General features: G+C 47.9%; 1 protein-coding gene across 2 annotated transcripts in view; it reads right to left on the bottom strand.

Moving 5' to 3' along the window:
* PRPF4 (pre-mRNA splicing tri-snRNP complex factor PRPF4) overlaps positions 1-24416 on the bottom strand; it is a 508092-nt gene that overhangs the window by 187177 nt on the left and 296499 nt on the right. For both annotated transcript variants that reach the window (XM_069609818.1, XM_069609817.1), the window contains exon 10: positions 13113-13171. In XM_069609818.1, the coding sequence (XP_069465919.1) occupies positions 13113-13171 (59 nt within the window). The remainder of the gene's footprint in view (positions 1-13112; positions 13172-24416) is intronic.

The raw sequence follows: 24416 nt of genomic DNA, 5'->3' as shown, positions 1-24416 counted from the left end.
TGGAGGCACATATGGTGGGATTGTAAAGGGATAAAACCATTCTGGGAAGAAGTAAAGGGAGAGATGGGTAAGATGTTTCCGGATGTGGCGCTGTTGGGAAAAGGGGTTTGGCTATGCGGAATAAGAGACCTTACAGCAAAAAAATGTAAAAAGGCACAGTGGAGAGGCTTCATGGGACTCCTCATAGCCGCATGGTCAACCATTGCCCAGAACTGTAAAAATAAAGACACCCCACTGACTTTCACATGGTTACAAAAGGTATGGGCCCATATAATTATGGAAAAAGTCACCCACACGATCCAGGGCACGAGAGACAAGTTCGCAAAGGGATGGGAAGGGATTCTCGAATATCTTCAGTCGGACTTTATGGAACAATGGTGTCCCCACAACATTAAAGTATCAGATATTTTCAAAGCATAAACGCCCCCCGGATAATTGGACATAAGTGCCCTGAGGGGAGGGAGGAGCGGGGGTAGGGGGGCATTGCAGTTTATTTTTGTTGTTGTATTGGTATAGAAAACTAATAAAAACAAGTTTAAAATAAAATCTTAGAGTTTTGTTTTGAAGTGTTTTGGTATATAATAAGTTGTCTTCTGCTAGTGAAATGTTTTCTAAATGATTGTGTAATAAATTAATAGGTGTATTACCAAGAAACCTGGAGTATAAGTGTTTACTTGAACCACTGTGATTGAAAGCCCTCTGTGTAACTACTTGCACTGCTCACATTCACTCTTAAAAAAAAAATGTTATAACACATTTTATGACATTTTGTGCAATAATACAAGAACATACAACACGCAACCATATAACATTGCATACAAATGGCAGAGCGGTACGAGCAGGTATTGTTTGGATATAAGCAATCGTAGAAACACATATGCTGTAAGGTATAGATGCGGGCAAGTCAACGAATGGTCTTTTACATACTGGTCTTGCTCAAGCAGCCCCAAAAGTGATGTTATCGCATGCGGCCTTTGCAGAGTTGCGCGACAAGGCTCGTTGTCCATGTTGTATCTGAGTCATAATGTCTGTTCCCATTTTCCCCAGATTTTGTCTGCTTTACCCGGACAACCTCTGGCTTCGTAGACTCGTCGTTCCATTAGGTTGATGGCATCTAAATCTGATATCCATTGGTCATATCGCGGTGGTTTCTGAACCCCACAATTGCGCAATGTTCCTTTTGGAAATTCCTGTGGCTGTCGAGAGAAGTAGCTTTTCGAGGCGCGACATTTCTACTGTATCTTCAATGCCCAACAGAAGGAGTTTGGGGTCTGTTGGGATCGGGCGACACATGACTCTAGTAAGTCTTTCGCTACATTTACGCCAGAAGAGTTGTATACGTGCACATTGCCAGAGGATATGATAGAAGGTCCCTTGTTTGCAGCGTAGGCATTTGGGGTTGGTTGTTTTCCACCAATTATACAAAGCTACTCGGGGATAGTATATCCTATGAAGTATCTTCAGTTGAACGAGCCTAATTCTTGCCGAGATCGCAGAGTCTCTAGGATACATCAGGGTCGAAATCCAATCTACGGGTAATATTGGGCCCACATCTCCTTCCCATTTCGTCTTCAGGTTCAGCAGCTCTTTCGTGGCAAATGAGGAAATAGCGCTGTACATAGTAGACGTGACCTTAGTACTAACACTGAAAATGAACAATATTCCTTTCCATAGGCGTGCATTCCGGCATGTCCTCCAATTGGGCCCTATGCAAGGTGAGTGCATGTTGCAATTGTCCATAGTGATAGTGTTCGGTGTCTGGGAGACCGTGTGATGCCACGAGCTCGGGGAACTGTATCAACTGGCCATTCACGAATATCTGCTGAATGGTCTGTATGCCAGCTGTTGCCCAGTTTGGCCATTTCGGGAGGTTACTGAGGCTCGAGAGGCAAGCATTGTTCCAGATGGGTTGGACTGGTGTAATTTTATTGTCCCATCCTAGATGTTTGTGTACTTCCTTCCACACCAGGGCCGTGTGTGCTACTATCGTGCATTCAGGCGGGCAAGTCTGTTTACAGTAGAGGCTTTCAATCGGGGACATGCTGTGTCATGCAGCTAGTTCGGCTTTTATATGGGGATGGTCGGGTCCCCGTGCAATATGTCATTGACTGTCGCCATCTGAGTCGTCCAGTAGTAGATCTGGATGTTCGGAAGTCCTATTCCCCCTTCCCAGACTGAGCGTTGGCGGGTTTTAAGGGCAATTCTCAGGTGTTTCCCACCCCAAAGGAGTTTACATGTTGTTCCATCTATTCTGTGGAACTCTTTGGTGGGGACATGGCGAGGGGCATTTTGGAGGATGTATAAGAACCGGGGTAGGGCCAGCATCTTAGAGTGCCGCCCTGTCTAGCAGTGTCAGTGGCAGTGCTTGCCAGTGGGCTGCGTCTTGCTCGTATCTCAACTAGTGGATGCAGATTTTGTTTTACGTAGCTATCCAGCCCATTAGTAATTAGAATGCCCAGGTAGCGGAACTGAGTGGTTTCAACTTGATATGGGGAACCCGATGTCGGTATGCAGTCTACGCCCTTTACCGGAAACAGCACAGATTTGGACCAGTTTACCCTGAGTCCACTAAAGGCTCCATAGTTAATTAGTATTTGCGTGACCACAGGGCAGGAAACTGCTGGGTCGCCCAGGTATACTAAGAGGTCATCTGCATAGAGGGATACCCTATCTTCCCAGTTCGACCCCCATCTGAAGCCAGTCCACGTGGTGGTGTCCCGCAGAAGGGCTGCTAATGGTTCTATTATTAGTGCAAACACCATTGCCGAGAGTGGGCAACCTTGTCTGGTTCCTTTCCCCAATTGAATATTACGCGAGGGCCACCCATTTACTCCAACCTCTGCCACTGGATTATTGTATAGGAGTTGCACCCATTTTATGAATGGTTCCCCAAATTGCATCTTGCGCATTATTGCCCACAAGGCCTCCCAGTGAGCTGAGTCGAATGCTTTTTCGAAATCTATGGCCAGCAATGCAAGTGATTGTTGCAAGGCAGGTGCTCTCTCCAGCGCCAGATGCAGCCTGCGAATATTCATTCTTGTGGACCTTTGAAGCATGAAGCTGCATTGGTCAGGGTGGATCAGTGACGTGATGACCAGTTGCAGTCTGTTGGCAAGTATTTTGGCTAGTATTTTGGCTTCACTGTTGATTAGGGATAGTGGTCGGTAGGAGGTGCATTCCTCTGGGGGTTTGCCCTTTTTGGGGATCACTATAATGGTGGCCTTGCAGAGGTCTGGTGGGAGCTCGCCCTGGTTTAGGGAGTGTTCATACATGTTGAGCAAGTGAGTGGGTATGTCTAGATGGTTTAGTTTTTTCCAAATGTCAAGTGGGAACCCATTGGGACCTGGGGTCTTGCCCGTTTGAAGTTGGGCAATGGCTGTTGATATTTCATCAGTCGTTATTTTGTTGTCTAGAGTGGCAGCTTGTTCTGTGGTAACTGTTGGGAGGTCGATATCGTTCAGTATGGTGTTGGCTGCAGCGTTGGTGGGGGGTTTGTAGAGGTCCTCATAGAATTCAGCGAAGCGTTCTGCAATCTCTGCATCGGAATAGACTAGATCTGCGTTCGATGTTCTGATGCACTTCACATTCTGTTGCCCTTCGTCGCGCTTTTCCAGCCACGCTAGCAGTTTGCTGCTTTTCCCCCAGTTTCGTACAGACGTGATTTCATAGCAATATGTGCTTTTTTGGCACAGTCCAAGGATAAATTGTGCAGCTTCTTCTGTGCTATTATAAGGGCTCTGTTCGTCTCCGGGGTGTTGCTGGCAATGTGATCTATTTCCTTGGACGTGACTTCGGTTTCGGCTTCGATGATTCTCTCGCATTGTAACTTCTTTTTTTAGTATGTCCATGAAATGATTTCTCAGCGTAGGACTGGTTTGTATGCCTCTCAGTCTATTGGGATCGTCAACCGAGCCTGCGTTTAATTCAAAGTAGTTGGAGGTGGTTGCCTCCACCTTTTCTTGAAATTCTGGGAACCCCAAGTAGTAGGAGTTCAGCCGCCACGAGCGGGGCGGTCGTGGTCTCGCCGTTTCCAGTTTGAATACCAGTGGGGAGTGGTCGGAGATTCCCCGCGGGAGGAAGGATGCGCTGCATACTTTATGAATATTTGGGTATGGTAAGAAGTAGTAGTCTATTCTGGACATCGAGGCGCGGGCCCCAGAATGGAAAGAATATTGTTGAACCTCAGCATGGAGGTCTCTCCATGCGTCACACAGTCCCAGTGCTGACACGAAGGAAGCCAGTTTGGTGGTGGTTGCGGGATTCCTTTTTCTCAAGTGCGTGCGGTCGAGGGTATTGTCCATGACCTCATTGAAGTCCCCTCCTAACACCCATGCATCTGCAGGGTTAGCTGCTAGGATGGGGGTATTTTCAGTTAGCAGATCATGAAGGAGAGTCGGCGGGGAGTACACTGCCATGAGTGCCAGGGTTTGGCTCCATAGTGTTGCTTGAACATGTACATAGCGGCCTCCTCCGTCTTGTAGCATGTGCGTGATCATCAGCGGTAGCCATTTATGAACTAGTATGAGCACCCCTCTCGCACCCAGAGAGAAACCGGCATGCACCGCTGTGCGGTAGTTTGACCTTTGGAAGAATTTGCACACGTTTCCTGCTAGGTGCGTTTCAGACAGAAAGGCTATATCCGGGGAGTGTCTGTTTAGGTGCTGCAGTACCAGTCTCCTTTTGATGCTGGATCCCAGCCCGTTCACATTCCATGACAGGAGTTTGAGCTTTCTTTGGGTTGAAACAGTCTCAGGTGCCATTGGCTGTTTGGGGTATAGATTCACACATGTGTTTCGGTTTTATACGCGGTAGTTGTATTGCGTTTGATCTGTACAGTGTGCTTGTCGTGCCTTTGCATGCTAAACGTTGAATAAAGATAGTAAATCTAACTCCCCCCTCCCCATACTCCTCCTCCAACTGAAGCATCTGTCGTCCCGATATAAACTATTAAACAATTGAACTGTATACTACATCTGCCCGCCCTATGTCACTCCGGTTTTGCAGTTCAGGTATACCGGGTGGTGTGGATCGGGAATAGTTTGGGGATGGGCAGAAGAACACCGCTTTACGGTGCTCCGAGTACACTCTTTGTCCGGTAGGGGCGGCTATTTGGCTTGCCGTCAGCCGTGTTGGCCATTGCACTCAAGTTTGCAATGTGCGGTGTGGCTCCTTTGCTGCGCATTGGCGGTGATTTGGACATACGGAATACTGTCGCTTCATACTATGCCTCAACATGTTGTGCGTCCTCGATCTTTTGCTGCGGATCCAGGTCAGGTGGCCGCTCAGGATGTGGTCTGTTACGTTCTCCTCCCCCCCACAGCGCTCCAATCGCCTTCTATGTGTCTTTCGGCCCAGCTCCACGCCTCCTTAGGATCTGTGAAGTGCACCGTTGTGTTCTTATGGAATATTTTTTATTGGGCGGGAAAGATTAGCCTGTATTTGACTCCCATTGATTGCAGGCGTTTCTTGAGGGGATCGAATGATTGGCGCGCTTTCTGTACGTCTTTGGTGAAGTCAGAGAAGAAAGCAATTCTTCATCCATTGAACGTGACAGTTCCTTTGGACCTTGCCAGCTGCAATACTGTATCTCTATCCCTATAGTTTAAGAACCTTGCGATGACTTTTTATGGCGGTGCACCTGGCGTGATCTTGCCGGTTGGAATGCGGTGGGCCCGCTCAATGGAAAAGAACTTGGAGAAGGACTGTGCATCATATGTGTCTGTGAGCCATTCCACAAGGAATAACAATGCAAGCTCCTCCTCCTTTTTCAGGAAGGCCCAGTATGCGGACGTTGTTCTGTCTGGATCTGCCTTCACTGTCATCCGCTCTTGATTCCAGAAGCTTTATGCATGGCAACATGCCGGACATTTGGCGGTTCACTCCGCGAAGGTTGTCCTCAGTTTCCGAAATCCGCGCCTCCACTTCCCCGGTGCGAGAGGTCAGCTTCTGCAGGTCATGTCTTAACAAGGATACGTCCGCACCAATACTGTCCATCTTTTTCTCCATGGAAGTTCTAGAGCTGGCAATGGCGCTCATTATGTCTCTGAGGGAAATGTTCTCCTCCATGCAGTCCGCGTCGGATAGCGATGGCTCTGGGGAACGAGTCAACGGTGTGGTTGCGTACTGCTCAATCCTACTTTGCGTGGAGGTTTTCCTGGGCCTCTCTTTCCCCATTTCTGATGTTCTAGTGGGATGGCTTCGAAGGTCTGTGTCACGTCCGGAGGGGGACGCCAGCTGGAGCGCGGAAAAGCAAGTGTTAGTGGGGGGCAGGTCGGGGGAGAGCGCTCTTCACCTTCAGTGCTATGAATGCAGAGGCCGGGTATGACTTTACTGTATTGGTACCGCCTTACAGGGAGGGTTGATCACAGGAGGGAGGCCCTCGCCTGGGTTTGCGTTGGAAAAGAGCCAGTATTTTGTGGCCTAGGTCTGCTGTGGGTCTGTGCTTCTGTGCACTTCGTTTGTTGTGGGCGCTTTGCTCAGTACAACTCGTGTTGTTGAGATTGGGCGCTTCCGCTATGCACGGGGTGGAAGGCGGCGGCAGATTAGGCAAGCATGCACTCACTGAAGCCTCGACAGTGATTTTCTTTGGGCATCAGGGGCACAAGGGTAGTGGTTGCAAAAGGTCCACTGAGGTCAGCCTGAGCTCTCCAACTCCTCTTCGTGGCAAGGATGGCAGACAGCATTCTTTTGATATCCTGTCTTTTTTCCTTTTGATTGCTGTGTGGCAGCGGTTGCAATCGTTTGCGCCACGTGGCAGGGTTACTGCGGCAGGAGGGAGACCTCCGCGATTATCTTGCCATGCGCACGCTGATTATGTCACTGCTGTTACAATAGAGAGCTATTTTGCTGTGGTGTGTCGCCGCTCCTCGCACCAGTAGCACCCCTTTGGAGCAAGGAACTGCGCTTATAAGGGATTGCGCTTATACTTGTAGCCTTGCTGTTGGGATGCCGTAGTTAGATTGTGCAGGTCATGGTGCTTGCTTGATTACTGCACGGGTCCCACATGTGTTTTAGGTAACCGCTTGTCTATATTTGTAGGCTGAAGGGGCCTCTGTAGGGGTTCGTGCAGTGGGGGCACCAAGGCATAGCTCTCAACCATTTGTGTCACAAAGGCGGGTGAAAACACCCGATTTTATTTTTGGCGGGTGAGAGGCCCATTGAAATGAATGGGCGTGCAGGAGGCTTGGCGGGTGAGTCAGCTGTTTAGAAGGCGGGTGACACCCGCCAAAACCGTGTGTGTTGAGAGCTATGACCAAGGGTAGGGCCGTTCCGTGGGGGAAGCGTTCAGGAGTGTCACACAGGGGGTCTGACCCCAATCTCCCGTCCCCCCTTCTCCTTACCGCAGGACTGGGCCGCCGACAACGGCCTGGAGATGAGTGGGAGCCGCACTTGGAGTCTATCAGGCGCTCGACGCAAAGCGGAGCGCCCGCGGTGCTGCCGCGGCTCAGGGCGGCTTGATGATGTTGTGCCCGTTTCCCCGGGGCAGGCGACAGCAGTGCTCACATTCACTCTTGAGATAAACCTAGCTGCTCAGCTCGATACTAAACAGCGTGTGGTACAGACTTCTACCAAAAGGTTGGTTTGGCTAACACCTGTATTCCTAATTACGTGTAGTGGTCCCAGATGGAACTGCATGCAATTCTGCCTAACAAGGACTGCCCCCCTCCTCACATCCAGTGTGTGGAGTTTTACCTCAGCTGAGTTAGTTGGTCTCTGAAAGAAAGCCGGAAGCTCTATGGATTGGTTCACATGGAATTTAGAAATGAATTTAGGGGAAAACCTAGGATGAGTACGTAAAATCAATTTATCTTTATGAATGATAAAGAAAGGGTCATGCACTGACAATGCTTGCAATTCACCAATTCTTCTTATGGAAGTAATAGCCACTAAGAAGGCAGTCTTGTATGTCAGGTGTGTAAAGCTGGACTTATGCACAGTCTCGAATGGGGGCCCCATGAGCTTTGCTAGCACTACATTTTGATCCCATCCTGGTGGTATGTTTGAAATTGGAGGGTGGAGTCTCTTGACTGCCTACATGAATGCCTTAATGACTGGAATCTCCCACCACGATACCTTGATTTGAGAGGTGGTATAAGCTGCTAAAGCCGCCAGGTGGACCTTTATAGAGTTGAATACTAGCCCAGAGTCTAACAAGTGGAGCATATAGTTGAGAATGTGTGAAGGAGTACATTCTATGGGGTTTGTTTGGACTGACACCAAACAAACTACAAATCTCCTCCACTTGCGAAATAACAGTGTCTAGTGCAGTGGTCAAAGTGTACCAAAAGAAGTAGTGGAACTATGTTCCCTGCTGGTTTGCCCCGTTCCCCACAAACCCCATCGCCACACCCCCCCACCCATGCACCATACAAACCACAAAACACATGTGCCTGCTGTTTAAGGGAACGTTCAGTGCATTGCACTGAAAAGTGCAAGTTTCAACTGCTTCCTATAATTTTATTTTAAAACGAAACCATTCCGGAACGTTTTTAAAAAAATGAAAAAAAAGTCTAGGAACGGTAAAACTTAATTAAAAGAAGTAGAGGAGCACCGCTCCCGATCGCTCCCGCCCACTTCGACCACTGGTATAGTGTTAGGTTTTCTTGCCTCCTTGAGGATATCCATACACTGCTGTGGTAAATTAACTTGACCAAACTGTATGACTTCAGGAGCCATGCTGCCAAGTTCATTGAGTGTGTACTGTTCTCCCGTGTTGAATTAACAGGTTGGTTAGGTATGAGAGTTTGATGGGATCGCACATCGCCATTTTGCGCAGATGTGGATACCATGGTTGCCTCGCCCACATAGGAGCAACTAGGATAAGCGTCATCTGTTCTGTGTGCATTTTGTCCACTATCCTGCTCATTAATGGAGTCGGGGGAAAGCGTAAGCAAATTTCCCTGACCAGTTCATCCATAGGGCGTTCCCCTTGGAGCCTGGCTGGGGAACCTGTACGCAAAGTCTGGGCATTCACCGTTTTCACTTGTAGCGAACAAGTCTATTGTGGGATAACCCCATTGAGAGAAGATGTGGTCTACAACGCCTGAGTCGAGTTGCCACTCGTGTTCCTCTGGTAGGAGATCTCTGCTCAGAGAGTCTGCTAGAGTATTGAGTACCCCTGGTACGTTTTGTGAGGATAGGGCTATTCCTCGTCTGAGTGCCCATTTCCATATTTTCTGTGCCAACTTGGACAGACTTGGAGAGTGTGTGCCCCCCCGTTTGTTGATGTAGAACATTGCAGATGTGCTGTCCATCAGAATTTGAACCGACTGGTTCGTCAGTTGCACTTCGAATGCTTGGAGTGCTTTGAGTACTGCTAGTAGTTCCAGCAGTTTGATATGGTTCTGTGTGGTGACCTGTGTCCACAGACCATGTGCTGTGTGGTGAAGATAGTGAGCCCCCCACCCGGAGAGTGACGCGTCCGTTGTGACAATCACTTACGGATCGTGGAAGGGTTTTCTCCTTTAACAGATTTTCTCTTGACCACCAGCGTAGGCTTTGTACCAGTGTTGGCGAAACTACCACTAGATCGTCCCACTGACCACTTGCCTGAGACCATTGTTTCGCGAACCACTCTTGCATTGGTCACATGCTCAGACGTGCGTGTGGGACTAGATATATGCACGATGCGATCATGCCTAGCAAACTCATAGCTTTGCGTACGCTTAATTGGAGACCGGCTTGATACTGAGGTATTTGCCGAAGCATGTTCTGCACTCTTTCCATTGAAGGGAAAGCCAAGCCTGTTCTCGTCTCTAACACAGCTCCTAGGAACAGTTTTGATGTGATTTTTTTCTTGTTTATCGAGAAGCCCAATTGGAAGAGATCTATCGTTCTATGGTTCTTTGCACGTTTAGCCTGCAAAGGTGGGGAGTGTCTCCTGTGATCAGCCAGTGGTCCAGATAGGGGTACGCTGGGATTGCCTCCCTGTGCAAGTGCGCCGCCCCCACCGCCAGTACCTTGGTGAATACCCTTGGAGCTGATGCTATTCCAAAGCGCAGCACCTTGAATTGGTAGTGCTGGTTTGCTACTTTGAACCGCAAGAGTTTTCTGTGCGCTGGGAATATTGAAATATGAAAATGGACATCTTTCATATCCAATGTAATCCCTCCCGTTTTAGCAGGGAATTACTTCTTGTAGCGGTCATGTGGAACTTTTGTGGCTTTACATAAGTGTCTAATACTGGGCGCATGGTCAGATCTTTCTTTGGTACAAGGAAGTATGTTGAATAAATACCCTTGTTTACCTCGTTGTATAGCACAATCTCAATGGCGTCCTTGAGGAGCAGCACGTTGACCTCTTCTATTAAGATGAGTGGTTCTTCTTTTGATGGTTTCCTTTGGCGCGGAGGGAGGTTTTATGGTGTTCCTATGAGCTCCACGCAATAACCTACGGCTACTGTTGGTAACACCGACTTCTCTATGCTTATTCCCGCCCATGCGTGGGTGAAGTTTGAAATTCGTCCCTCTACCGGGGATGCATGGGAGGGGAGGGGACCAGTAGTGGGTTGTCATTGTTTGGGAGGCGTTCCTCCACCTCTGGAAGTGGAGGATCTCCCCCTGCCGCGTCCCCTGCGCTGGCCTCTAGGATAGCCCTGGGACGCTTGACTCTGGTTGCTGTTCCATGCAGAATTCTGGTTTTGACCATAGCCTGAGCCTCTTTGGGAGTTTTGTCCGTGAAAACAACGAAAATTGTTTCCGCCTCTTTGCCCGGTTTGTTGGTAAGTTGACCAAGAGATTTGAGAGTTTCATACTCCTCTTTGGCCGACTTTAGAGCATCCTCCACTGCTTTGCCGAATAGTACATTTGGTTCCACTAGCATGTTGAGCAACGTTGCCTGTGTTTCCACCTTAAAACCAGACTGGAGAAGCCAAGGATGACACTTGAGAATGGTTCCTTCAGCAATTATGCGTCCGGCATTGTCTGCAGCGTCGAGGTTATTCTTTAGCAGACTGCTGGCAGTCACTTTGCCTTCAGCTGCTACAAGGTCAAGTTTACTTCGTAGAGGAACCGGAGCAGAATCGCCAAGGGCGGAAATTTCGTCCCATTTATTGCAGTCATAGCTCGCCAACAGTGTGGAAATGTTGGCGATTCTAACTTGGTACGCTGCCGAAGTTGCCACCTTCCTACCCAAGGGTAGTTGTGATTACTAGTGAATCTGGTTTAAGCTGTCCTCTGATAAATAATGGATCAGATGGTGCTGGCCGGAATAGTTTTTCTATTCGTGTATTGACTGCACTGGTTTGATTGGGTGTTTCAAGAGAGGGTTGGATCCTCCTTTGAACTGGCTAGAAGATGGGTATAAACTGGGTGGCAGCTTTTTTTTCACCCAGGATATCCTCTGCAAAATCCTTGTCTTGCTGAGTTTCGTGGGTTTCAATTCCGAAGTGCTCAGCTGCTTTGATTAATAGATCATTAAAGACTTGCCGATTATCCAATGGGGAATCAGGTAAGGGGGAGTCTTGTGGAATAGGAGAGTCTAAAGTGTAAACTTCTGACTCATCGTCCTTATCACCATCATCACCACCCCCATCATCCCCATCATCCCCATCATCCCCATCATCCCCCTCCTTGATTTTCCTCTGTATCTGCATGCATGTCATAAAGATATGCAGTGCGAGACCTTTTAGTTGGAGGTTGGGATGAATACAGGGGTTGAATAGTGGAAGCCCTGGGCTGAGAGCTTGAGGCCTGATCAGTTGGAGGTGGATTTTGAAAACTTTACAAAGCATTAGGATTTTTTCAAAAAAGTCTGCAAAGAAAGACATTCCAGACATAACTCTATCTATGTCTTCTGATGACCACTTAGCTGAGCTGAGGAAGACCCCAGAATAAGGTACAGTAGGTGTTTGGGTAGGATCTTTACTATGTAGGGCCTAACTTAATGGGCACTCTTCCACCTCTTGTGGGGCAGTTATAGTGTCCTCCACCCTCTGAGGCTTCTCTTTATGGATCTTGGTCTTTTGGGACTTGCCCTTATGATTTGGGCTTTTAGATGAAGATTTTTTTGGAATTAGAACCGCTAATAAGGGTTTCTGGGACATGTTTTTGAATCCGGTGCGATAACACTGGATCTTTAGGCTTCCCTATCAGTTTCGTCGAAACGCGTCGAGTTTCGGCACTGGGAAGGACCTTTGCCGCGTTAGCTGAAGTTCTTTGTGGAGGTTTTGTGGGCGGCGTCTTTAGTCTTATGGAGCCTGTCATGAGGCGACCATGACTTGGAGTGCCCAGAGGACAAGGAATCCACTGATCTGCCCCTAGACGCCAAATTTTGGCATTTGTCTGGTGGAGCCGACACATGGCAGCGGATTGTGGGTTTAGTGTGGTGGGAAGATGTAGTGCTCTTGCCGCAGGGTGTAGTGCCCACAGCAGAGTCGCCCGCCTGTCTCCCGGGGTCAGGGGCTAGAACTTGTAAACGCGACTGTTCCACGTCACCCTCGCCGTCTGAAAAGGCGGCGGCGCTGCTGTCACTGGAGGCTCCCTCCACATCCATGGCGCCCTCGGCCTGCAAGGTGTGATGGGCCCAGCGATTCGTTCTGCGATCCTTAAGGGTCTTGGGTCTAAAGAGCTTACAAGCTCCACAGTGCACTTCGTCGTGGTTTCGGTTTAAACAGAGGTTACAGACCCTGGCGGGCGATAAGGGGAAGGGGAGGAAAAATACATTGTATAATGACCGCCCCCCACTCTCCCTACTGTACTTCCAAGGCTGAAAGGGGTCTGTCGAAAGTGGACTTTGACCGACAGAGGCTTGTCCTTTTCCTTGTTCTTCACAGCATCGAGAGCATGGCGTCGGGCGTAAAAGGACAGAAAGCGAAACTATCCTTTAAACTTTGCAGAAGCAAATGGCGTTAGCCGAAATTGAACTCCACTTAATGTGACCGCTCACGATGGCGGAAAAAAACAATCTGAGGGACCTCGACGCGTGAAGGACCATGGGTACAGTGTACATCACACTAGGGATAGTATTACTGGCACGCCCTGTCGACATCCCTTTTTCGTGTTTCGAAAAAAACAACTGTAATACTCCGCAGCTTCCACTAGATGTCGGCCTATGCATAGCATGTGATCACAAGCTTCAGAAATATATAAATAATGTAAACATACGCAGCATACCTCTTAATGTTTGAACCAGGCTGCAGTCGGGCACAGACCAGAGTTTGCACAGTCCACTCCTGTAATAAAGAAAATAAGATGCAATAACATTCGGAAAGCCTTGAAGCTACAGACAGTAACATCCTAAAAATATAGCGACAGCAGTTTATACAATTAAAGATTGTGTCAGTCAGCTGCAACTGTTGTGAAAAATGGATCAAATTACTTACCTGTAACTGTTGTTCTCCAGCATGGGTCTGGAATGGATTCACATGCTCATGAATATTCCCCGTGGTCAGGCTGGGAATACTCGGTAAACAAAAAATCAGTTTCAGTTTCATTTCTGAACGGTCTTTCTCCTAACAACCAATCACTGGTCTCTGGGCTGGGTCATACTGCCCGCAGCCAATGACTGCCCTCTACCCAAGCCCCTCCTCTGGCAGCCATCTTAAGATTTGGTAGCACGTAAAGTGGCAGTAGGACGAAGAGAAGAGCCGCAGAGGTGTAGGCGGGAGGGTTCAAATGCAAATCCATGCCAGACCCATGCTGGAGAACAACAGGTAAGTAACTTGTTCCTTCTCCGGCATGGTGTCTGACATGGATTCACATGTTCATGAATAAAGAATACATAGCGATACACACATGCACAACCACGGGAGGTGGCAATGCTCAAAAATAAGCATCTCAGCATCTTAACATTAAGCATGTCTTACCTCCTCAGCAGGCTTACCGTCAAGCGAACAGGTTGCGCAGCACTGCCTGGCCGACTCTGGACTCCTCCCTGGAATTCCTGTCGACGCAGTAGAACTTTGTGAAGGTGTGCGTTGACCTCCACGTAGCAGCCCTGCAGATGTCAAGCAGAAGCCTACCAGACAGGAACGCTGTAGTTGCAGCAATCTCTCTGGTCGAATGGGCTCTCAGACGGCCAGGAAACGGTCGGTTTGCAAAGCAGTGACAATGGGTGATGCTGCCGGAGAGCCACCTGGAAATTGAAGCATTAGAGAGGGCCTTCCCATGGTTCACAGGGCCAAAGTTCACGAAATGTTGCAACATCTTCCTGAAACTCTCTGTGCGGTCCACATAGACCTTCAGAGCCCTAGCATCATCTAGCGAGTGCAAAGTCCTCTCAGCCGGTGACGAAGGTGTCGGGAAGAATACAGGTAACACCAAGGGCTCATTTAGATGAAAGTCCGAGGGCACTTTGGGCATGAAGGAGGGATGCGCCCGTAGCACTACCCTTGTCTCGTGGAAGGTTTAATAAGGTGGTTTACAAGAGAGGGCATGGATCTCTCCCACTCGTAGTGCGGAGGTGATGGCCACAAGAAAAGCTGTTTTCCACGACAAAAATGTCAGTGGCGCGGAATGCTTAGGCTCGAATGGAGGACCCATGAATCTACTAAGCACCACATTGAGCTCCCATGCCGGGGGCGGGAAATAGCCGCCAGATGAACTTTGAGGGAGGCATGGGCCAGTTCAGCCTTGGCCAACGATAGCAAATACGGGAGTACCTGCGGAGCCGTGACTCGTAGAGGCTCAATCTTCTGTGCACGGCACCAAACGGCGAACCTTTTCCATTTATCTCCGTAGCATTTAAGAGGAGACAATGCTCTGGCCTTGGCAATCACTTCCTTGCAGTCCGCTGGGAGATTGTAGCCCCCGAATTCTAACGCTGCAGGAGCCAGGCCTGCAGGTTCAGCGACCGGCTAAAGAAACCTGCTAGCCAATCTCTGGCTCTTGGTGTTCGTTGCTGTCGCAAATAAATCGATCTATTGTCTGGATCCGTCTCATCCGTCGGTGGGAGGTAAGAGGGAGGCGAAGGGTGGCAAGGAGGAGGGGGGTGAACTCTCCTCTTCTGGGATGGTGATTCCCCCGATGGTCCCGACACCGCGGGTGGGACCGTCGGCGCAAGAGGCATCCTCGTCCGGATCTCCGAGCACAGGGTATGCAGAGCAGTGAGAATGTCCAACGAGATATCCCCAGGTGGTTGCTGAGGTGGCTGTGGCAATGGAGGCGAGGGTGTTTGTGGCTTAGGCTGGTCCTCCAGGCCCTCAACGCCCTGCTGCTCCTCGTCCGGATCCTTCCTGTAGTTCCTGCTCTTGACGCATTGTTCTTCCTGGAAGGTCTGGAGGTTGATAAGCTCCTCCTCTGAGGGGATATCCTGTCCCCCCCCCCTTCTCTGCGACCAAAGGAGACTGTTTCAGTGAAATGATAGGCGTCATCTTCTCTGGTATCTTTTCGATGGGCTGAAAAGAGGACTCCCTCCTGTCAGGCAGGGATACTCTTGCCCTGCGGATCCGCCTCAGCGGCATTCACGAGGGATACCACTGCTCCTTCGATGGAAGGGGCCTTCGTCAGATGTACCTGGGCATTCACAGCCTTGGCCGAGCCTGAGGCCTTCACCTTAGGGGGAGGGTCTGTACCCCGCTCCCCCCTTGGTCTGCTCTGTAGGGCCTGTCTGGGTCTTCTCCAAGAGCTTGCCCGGATGGTCCGACTTCCTCTTCTTTGAAGATCCTGGGCGTTGGCTCATGGTCGAAGGGGCTGTATACGCCGTCGCCGCTGCGCAGCCCGTCGCAGCTGCGCTCCCGGTGGCAATGGACTGACTGTGCTTAGCCTTATGTTGGGCACCCGCAGGAGGGGCGCCCTCAAAGGTCTTAGAAGACCGCTCAACTTTCTTCTTCTAGGCAGGGGAGGAAAGCTGCCAGGACTCACCCAGAGCAGGGGCCTTGGCCTGCAGCCACTCGTTGAGACACCTGCAACAATCGTTCAGCGTGCATGGCACCATCTCCTGACAAGAAGCACAGTCATCCTCCATGTGCGTCGGGTCTGAGAGCAGGCAGTGAAGGCACAGAGAAGGTCAGTCATCCGAAAAGACATTCCGTAGGTTGAAGAAGGGGCAAACCTTGAAAAGAGGCGCTGAGTCCTTCTCATCCGCCATTTGTCCATGCGGCGTAGGCCTTGAAGAAGCTTCTAGAATCCTCCAAGAAGAAAATGCAACAAAATTCATCCTTGAGGGGCACTGAAGAATCCAAAAACGGACCGCCGTTAATCGGAAGGTGGATGGATGAAGCTTGAGGCTCGATTGGCTGAGAAAAATAGAGCAAAAATCTCAAAACACAGTAAAAGCTTGAGAGCTATAGCACAAGGACTCCCAACACTTGAACGTGTGGTAAAAATCTGAAGATGGCTGTCAGAGGAGGGGCTTAGGTAGAGGGCAATATGACCCAGAGTCCAGTGGTTGGTTGTTAGGAGAAAAAGTTCAGAAATGAAACTGATTTTTTCTTTACCGAGGATTCCGAGCCTGACGACGGGGAATATTCATGAGCATGTGAATCCATGCCAGACCCCATGCTGGAGAACTAGAGGTTTCGTCCCTTCTTCCTTGGGGGTGGTTGGGAAGGGCACCCTGCTAGGCTAGAGAGTTGAGTCTGCTTAGCAAAACCCTCCTAAGTGGTTGGGAAAGCAGAACCTCACTGGGAGTGACTCCCCAAAAGGGGATAAGGGCACCCATTCCCATAAGGAACTCCCTATAACTAAGACATTTCCTGCATACATGGGAATCTGTCAAACAGATGTTATATTCGATTGTGAGACACAAAATAACATTGAAAGTGCCTTTGGATGTTTGGCTCAAGACGATGCTGTTCTTGGAGGGTTTGACAGCGGAACAACCAACACGCCCCCTTTTGTGTTACGGAGAGAGAATAAAGACACGATCACCCTTGAATGGAGGAGATTAAGCAACAGGCAGCGGTGAGCTCTGACGTGCTGTTAGGTTCAAGTCACAGGATTACTCACAAAGGATACATAGGTGGCCACAGGTATACTTCAGGTTGCTTTATTCAGGTAGCATAGGTCATCAGGTCTCACCAGGTACATTTAGGAGTTAAGGAAGTACATAGGGGAAACCACTGGCTCCCACCACCCAGGCTACATCTTCCAACTGCACTGGGTGGAATCACATTCACACACCACATTATAATCATTCTCCTAGCATTCCATTCATGACATCATACCTTGCATACACACCTCATGCAACCAGGATGCAGGGACCAAGAAGGAAGGTCAATCACAACATACCTCCTTCCGTTACTGCAGACAAGCCTGCAAGCAATCAGACAGCATCACGCTCAAAGTCACAACTTACATTACCACAAACTAGCACACAGGCAATCGAATAGCGCCAAACACCATGCACCTGCACATCTGACACCAGCACAACAGTTTAATCAAGGGAAGACTGACCAACCAGGCGTAACTAACATCCAGGTAATGGCACCACACCAACATTGCAATCAACCACTACCATCTCTGCAATCACTCAGTCACCTTCCACCCACCACTGCCATGTCACCAGCCTGCCACACTGGAGCACTACCTGCCCCTCCTTGGGCCAACAAACTTACAAACCAAAATGAAACCGACACCTCCCATCCACCACTGGCAAACATCAGGGCTACCACCCCCAAGCACAGACTGCCCCTATATGGACTGGCATGTGGCCCGCTACGCCACTATTAGAAACCAGTGTTAATCAACATGACAGACCATTCCAACCAGGTCTAAAGGGTCAGATGTATACTTTCCACAACACCCAAAGACAGACAGACAGACACACACACACACACACACACCCTCAACACCAACCCCATCTAGAGGGTTGCACTCAACCGGACCAACTGGGCACTGGCACAAAGATGATGGAGGTTGCCCAGGCTTCCATAAATCACCTGAACATTAATCCAGGATGATTCCAGAAAACAAGACTAAAAAAAATGAAACCCAAATTAAATCCTAGGTGGGGTACTGGCGCAAAGCCACTGTATGCATAACACATCCTCAACTCTACACAAAACCCCACCTACGGAAACTACTGCTGAGAGGGCCTCCATCCAATGGCCAACGGCACCATTGGATGCTGGAACCTCAACCAGAGCCATTCTCGACCAGCCCACCTCTGGTCACTAAACAACACATCAAACTCCCATAGCTGCATGCACACTATGCATCACCACAAACTCTGCACCAAATCTCCCACACAATGCAGTCAATTGCTGCAGTCGCTTTAACTGGATACTTGAACACTCACTCGGTGCAAAACCATAATACATCGTCATACGTGAACTACAGGGTGTGGGCAGGGCCCTACCCACACCTCATCCAAACTTGCACAATAAATGATCATCATCATTAACCATGGCAATTTCAACTCCCCATTGGTATAACAGCAATACACACGCTGTTCTAAAGGTCCATGTGGACAATCTCCACCTAAACTTGCTGCAAAAGAAATGTATAGGCACACTCACTAGTGCACACCTGCTTTTACAAAGGACTTCTAAAACTCCATGTCACGTACTTGCAGAGTGCAACCTAAAACATCCTGTAAATCCTCAAAAGTATTAAACTAGCATGCGAAACAACCTCTCCAGCAACTAGGAATTTCTACTCTCAAAATGCAGCTTTATACTAAAGAACCACAATACTGCAATCCATCACCAAACATAGGTACTCTCTCTACTGCACACACCTGCTCTTAGAACGGACCTATCTGTTTGTAACCTAAACTCTCTGCTAAGACTGGGTACCAATCCTATAGCATGTACTAAACAAAAGCACATGCATCACTTAAAATCATTATGTTGCACATTCATAAATAATGCAACTTCAGCCTGAAATTGCACAAACTAGTTAAACTAACATTGCCCCAAAAACATAGCTCACACAGGTATCTCCAACGGACAGAAAGTAAACCAGCTCTAATTTAGTATGTTACCACAAACAATTAGATGTGGCATGGAAATCGAAGTACTTGACATGAGCTGATCCAGACTGGAAACGTAGAAACGTCTCCAACTTTGCATCCCAAGTTTCAGACTCAGCCTTCCTTGTCCAAAGTGCTCTGCTGCATAGTCACTCACTAACTGCAATGTCTGTCCTTTACGGTGAAACACAGACACCCTTGTAACATCAGGAAACATAGCCGTACGTTCTTCCACAATGATGGCATCCGAACCGCACCTGTTTTTCTAATGCTGACAGCTTGGGTAGCTGTGCATTCTTCACGCTGCGCAGGAACAGAACAAAATAAACTGACATTACTTTCTGCTATGTTGTTCGGCAATCCAACCCCCTCCTTACTTCAACAGGCTATAGCATCATGGCATTGAACCTTACACGTTGCTGCCAGCAGTTACAGCTTTCACCATTCTTCAATTACTGTATGACTTGGTATTGGAATGTTGCTTCCCGAAAATGGAAAGGGCACTTGATACTTCCCCTGCTACGCAAAGCATGTTGCAAGGTCCTCTCTTCCTGCAAGTCATCCCAACACAAATGCTCCCTTAACCTGCTGGTAACAGCGCTAAGGCGACGTGGCTGCCATTAAATACTCCAGGGACACCTATGTGTTCTGCCAGGCACTCGGAGATAGCACAGTCTGCTAAGCGCTATGGCAGCTCAACCGGAAGAGTCCTTAAGGCATAATCAATGCATCTGTTTCCCATTAATGTTACTGGAGCGCCCCAACATTTCAACATTTATGTCATCTTTTTTCCACTCCCTGGGTGCCTCACTTTGTTCATCCTAGGGTCAGAGCTTTGTCCCCCTTGGGTGCTTAAGCAGACATCTCTAGCTTCATACTTGCCCATGGTGTTAGCCAACAGTTTAACCCAGTCTCTGGCAACTTTACTTGCCATAGGTGCATTAACAAACAGCTTTTGGCCTCGCTGCTCGCAAGAGTACTAGCTAAACAGTCTGGCACCTTTACCTCCCCTGGGTGGCTGCCAAACAGTCACTGGGTGCCTTTACTTTTCCTGGGTGGTGGGGACTCATCTTTGGGGTGCAGTGGGTCTCCTCTCCATTCCTTTTCCAGCTTTACTTCCCATGTGCACCCCCCGCAGCAGTCTCCTATCTGGCACTCATACAACTGGTACCTGTCTTTTTTGGATTCTCCTGGGCCCTCATCAAGGCCAGCTCGTCGCCTGTGGTTAGGTTCAAGTCTAAGGGTTACTAAAAATGGATACAGAGGTGGGCCACAGGTATATTTCAGGTTACATTGTTCCGGTAGCATAGATCATCAGGTCTCATCCGGTACATTTAGGAGTTAGTTACGTAGGGGAACCCACTGGCTCGCACCACCCAGGCTACATCTTCTAACTGCCCTGGGTGGAATAACATTCACACACAACATTCCAATCATTCTCCTAGCATTCCATTCATGACATAATACCTTGCATACACACCTCATGCAACTAGGATGCGGGAACCAAGAAGGGAAGTCAATCACAACAACTTCAGTTACTACAAACAAGCACACCTCCCAATCAACACCTCCCAATCAGACAGCACCGCATTCAAAGTCACAACACGTGTCGACTTCATTGAGGGGTGGAGCTGTGCTACATAGAGGAGCCGACAGTGGCAAAAAGAGAGAACCGAGAGGTTGGCATCATGGAAGGAGAGACAGACAACAGATGCAATATGTAACAGGCTTTTATTAATGAAAATGCCAGGATGGTGTAAAGTCTAACTTGCCCTATGCTAAAGTGGGACTTCCCTACCTAAAGAAACTGAGGATAGTCTATGCCAGTAAGTTCAACTGAAAAAGTCTGTGTCCAAAACCTATGCTTGCCCTCACAAAGAAGACAAAACAATATGTAGGGATGTCAACCATAAACTAAATAGTGTTCCAAAAGTAAAGTTCTGAGCTATTTCAACATCAGGCTTATTCTTCAGCTTCTTTTCCCCCAACTGTCAAGGAGTTCAGCGTAATCTTCAAGTTACCTTCTTTTAGATTTAAAGTCAATGTTCCACAACTTTGCAAATGTCAGGATGCCCTTCCCCAAGTTCAACATAGCTTCAGGGTATCAAGTCTCAGGGTTCCCTTCCCCAACTTCAATACAAAAAGAGGTCCCAAAAGAAGCATTTTGGAACTGTATCTTTAAGAGTTACAACAATTCTTCACAGCTCAGGGTTCCCTTCCCCAAGTCTCATATGCAGCAATGATTGTTTCCCTTTTGACACAATCGCAGGTTTCCTTGTTGGCATATAAGGGTTCTCTGGCCTTGGCCCAGCTGTTGAATCACATGATCCACCCATTACAGGTCACGAAACCAGGAATCTTGAGTTCTCTGTGTGTAGTTCCATATTCAATAAACAATTTCAGTATTCAAGGTTAGCTGCTGCTTTCAGTTCAATATGATCAGTTTGCTTATTTTTATTCAGTTCGGTATTCAATATTAGCAATTTGCTTATTTTCATTCAGTTCGGTATTCAATATTAGCAATTTGCTTATTTTCATTCAGTTCGGCATTCAATATTAGCAGTTTGCTTATTTTCATGCTTAACAATCTTTCTTGGGATTTTGCTCATACTTCATCTCTTGCGTAGCTCCCTTTTGTTAAATGCTATTTTTCTCACAATTAGCCCTCTCGCGTAGCTCCCCCTTTTTGTAAAAGGCTTTCTTTCTTCATACAGAGGGTTTCGAGAATGTATCTCTTGATACGCGACCACTGTGTTACTTCGTATTCCTTAACGTTCCATTTCATTATCATTCATTCTTTAGCGTTGTTCAGGAGATAGTAAGTGTGAATTTCCTTACGCAAAATTATCCTGCTACATTGTATTCACTCTCGCCTTTCACATACCGATTATCTGAAACTCACTGGTTGTGTTCTTGGCTTTCAGCTGGATTCTATTGAACGTCTTTTTCCTCGGAGGTCAGGGCCTCTCCACAGCCCCTCAAACACTCCATCGGCACAAACACTCGAAGAGGCATATGTGAAGAGGGGTCACCAATACCCCCTGGGAGATAAGGGAGACATTGGGACAGAGAAAGCCAAGAGAGCAAGAGGGGACCAATTAGACAAGTGGAGAGCAAATTCAAGGGGAACACAGAGACAACAAAGATAGTGCGGAGAACCCTACGCAAGTTGTGCAGATGGACTAAGAAGGTATCCCTGAATCTATAGCTTGGACATTTGATTTTTTCAGGGACTTGAGACTATTTTGGAAACTTGAAATACTTTTGGAACTTTGACAAAAAGGGTAAGAATTGTTAACTCTGGGAGAACTGTTTGACCAATAGGCATTGGATCCAAAACCAGGAAGGATTCCTGGAAACCCTCAGTGAGAGGGGCGAACAACTCCAAAGGCAGGACACACTCTGTTGGGGAGAAATCTAATTTCTGTGCTAATTCCAGTCCACCTTAGAGACCACCAGCTCTTTTGCTGGACTTTAGGACTCCATGTTAACCCTGGAGTGACTGAGCCCTTTTTTCTCACTCTCTCACGTGTTTTTTTAATTTTTTTATTAAGAGTTCAGTTGATAAAACAAACCTTTGCTTTCCATTACATTACTTTGCCAAGAGATTGATCACAATCAATCATTCCGTTATTAACCTTAATATAAAGCTCCCCGTTCAACTCCTGCCCCAAAATGGGTTATCCTCTTTCCACATCTTTTTCATCCCTCCCTTAAACCTTAATCCTCTTAGAAATCATCTCTTGGCATTTAAACGGTTTTCTCAACCACCTTCTAAAAGAAAAAAAAAAGAATTTAATCCAAAGTAAATCCCTCACTTTTCTTTCCAAAAACCACCTCCAAAAACAAACCTAAAGCCCCGAATGCCGCCATGCTAAAACTTCCATAAAGGGTTTCCCACCACAAATCTGTGTTCAAACCTTGGACATTCTTCGTATAGGAGACATGTTCTCTCCGACCTCAGTTCAGGGAAGAATAAAGTCAGATGTTCCAGTGACTTCATGTAGACTGCAAAGCCAGCACTTGTTATCCTTTACTAAGCCATACTTGAATAGTACTTCCTTCATTCTCACCACATTCAAAGGGAATCTCAAAATCCAGTCTCTATGTCTTGGGATGGGAGATTATTTTAGATACTCCGGCGCAATGCTCGGGAGCCCAGAAAGTGTTTTGGAAAGGGTATGCAACCTTGAGGCGGAATGTCTTGCTTCAGTTTCAGACCAGCCGGACGACAATAAGACAGTCTTTACCCTCCTTGAGTTGTTACACTGAGATATTGAGATTTAACAGGATTTCCATTTACATTTCTCTCTCCATTGGTTCAGCGGACAGAAAGTCATCCCCACTTCCCTGATTTTAAGAATCTGGTATTGTGGGGGGAAAATAGGAGCCATCAGCTTGCGCAAGGTAGCCAGGGCTCTCCATAGAACACAAGCATGTATTGAATGTCAGCCCAGTTAGTGTCTAATTACAGCCGGAAAGGCATTAGGGAGTCTTAATATCCCCTTCCAGAATTAGCTTTCCAGTCCCCCACATCCTCCCTTACCAGGTTTCCCATGATAGTCCCAGACCAGCTTCTGCAGCATAAAAGAAAGTTGGAACCGCCTTCTGGTTGTAGAAATTAATGGTGGGTTGAAGTGAGAAGGTTTCAAACTTTCTCCCAATTACCAGACCTTAGGCTGTTAATTGTTTGGTTTACCTAGAAAGGCTTGCTATCCATGGCTTCTCACCACCATCAGAGCTGATTATTATACCCAATTACTTTGTTGATGTCATTGATCTTATTCTGTTTCCCCAGGTCCAGCAAAAGGTTATTTAGGTCTTTGTTTGTGTGTTTCATCTCCAAGATTTCAGATTTTCCTATATTGATTTGTTGCCCATTCTGGTCCACATAGGCCTGTAGTGCGTCCAGTTTTCGTTGGCGGGCCACTGGAGTACTATCCAGATGAACCAGATTGTCCGCATGTAGCAGGTGGCCCACAGGAGATCCGTTGATCCTTGGTGAACATGATCTAATGGGGTCCAGTACCTCATGTCTTTAATGAAAGTTGTACAGAATCTGTAACAAGGGACACCCCTGTTTAAGTCCCATCTCCTTAGTTAGGTTGCCAGTTTGATCCTAATCTGCAGTCAGGGCCCTGTGTGAAGCGCTTTGATAGCTGCTAAAAGGTCCTTTGGGCAGCCTTTGTCTTCCATATTTGTCCCTAGGCTAGCTCTATCGACACGGTCAAGGACCGCCTCCATTTCAATAAGAGCCAGGTCCAATTTCTCGTTCCCTTTTAAGGTTTTCATTTTCAACAAACTAATCAATACGAGGTTCAGCCCACAATCTACCTTGTTCACAAAGGCAAATTGTCTGGAGTCAAAGTGTCCGGTCTTCTCTATCCACTTTTTGAGCCGCTTGAGCAGAACCCAGGCAACATTTTGCCCCCCAACCCGCACCCCCCGCTACCCCAAGATGTCCAGAAGGGAAATTGGACGGTAGTTTCCAGGGTTCGCTCTATCCCCTTTTTTCCAAACTGGCACCACTGCTACCCTTTTCCATGAGACTGGGATTCTCCCCA

This window comes from Ambystoma mexicanum, chromosome 8, assembly GCF_040938575.1.
Source record: "Ambystoma mexicanum isolate Mex_15411 chromosome 8, UKY_AmexF1_1, whole genome shotgun sequence".
Lineage (NCBI taxonomy): Eukaryota > Metazoa > Chordata > Amphibia > Caudata > Ambystomatidae > Ambystoma > Ambystoma mexicanum.
This window is presented reverse-complemented; position numbering and strand designations above follow the sequence as displayed.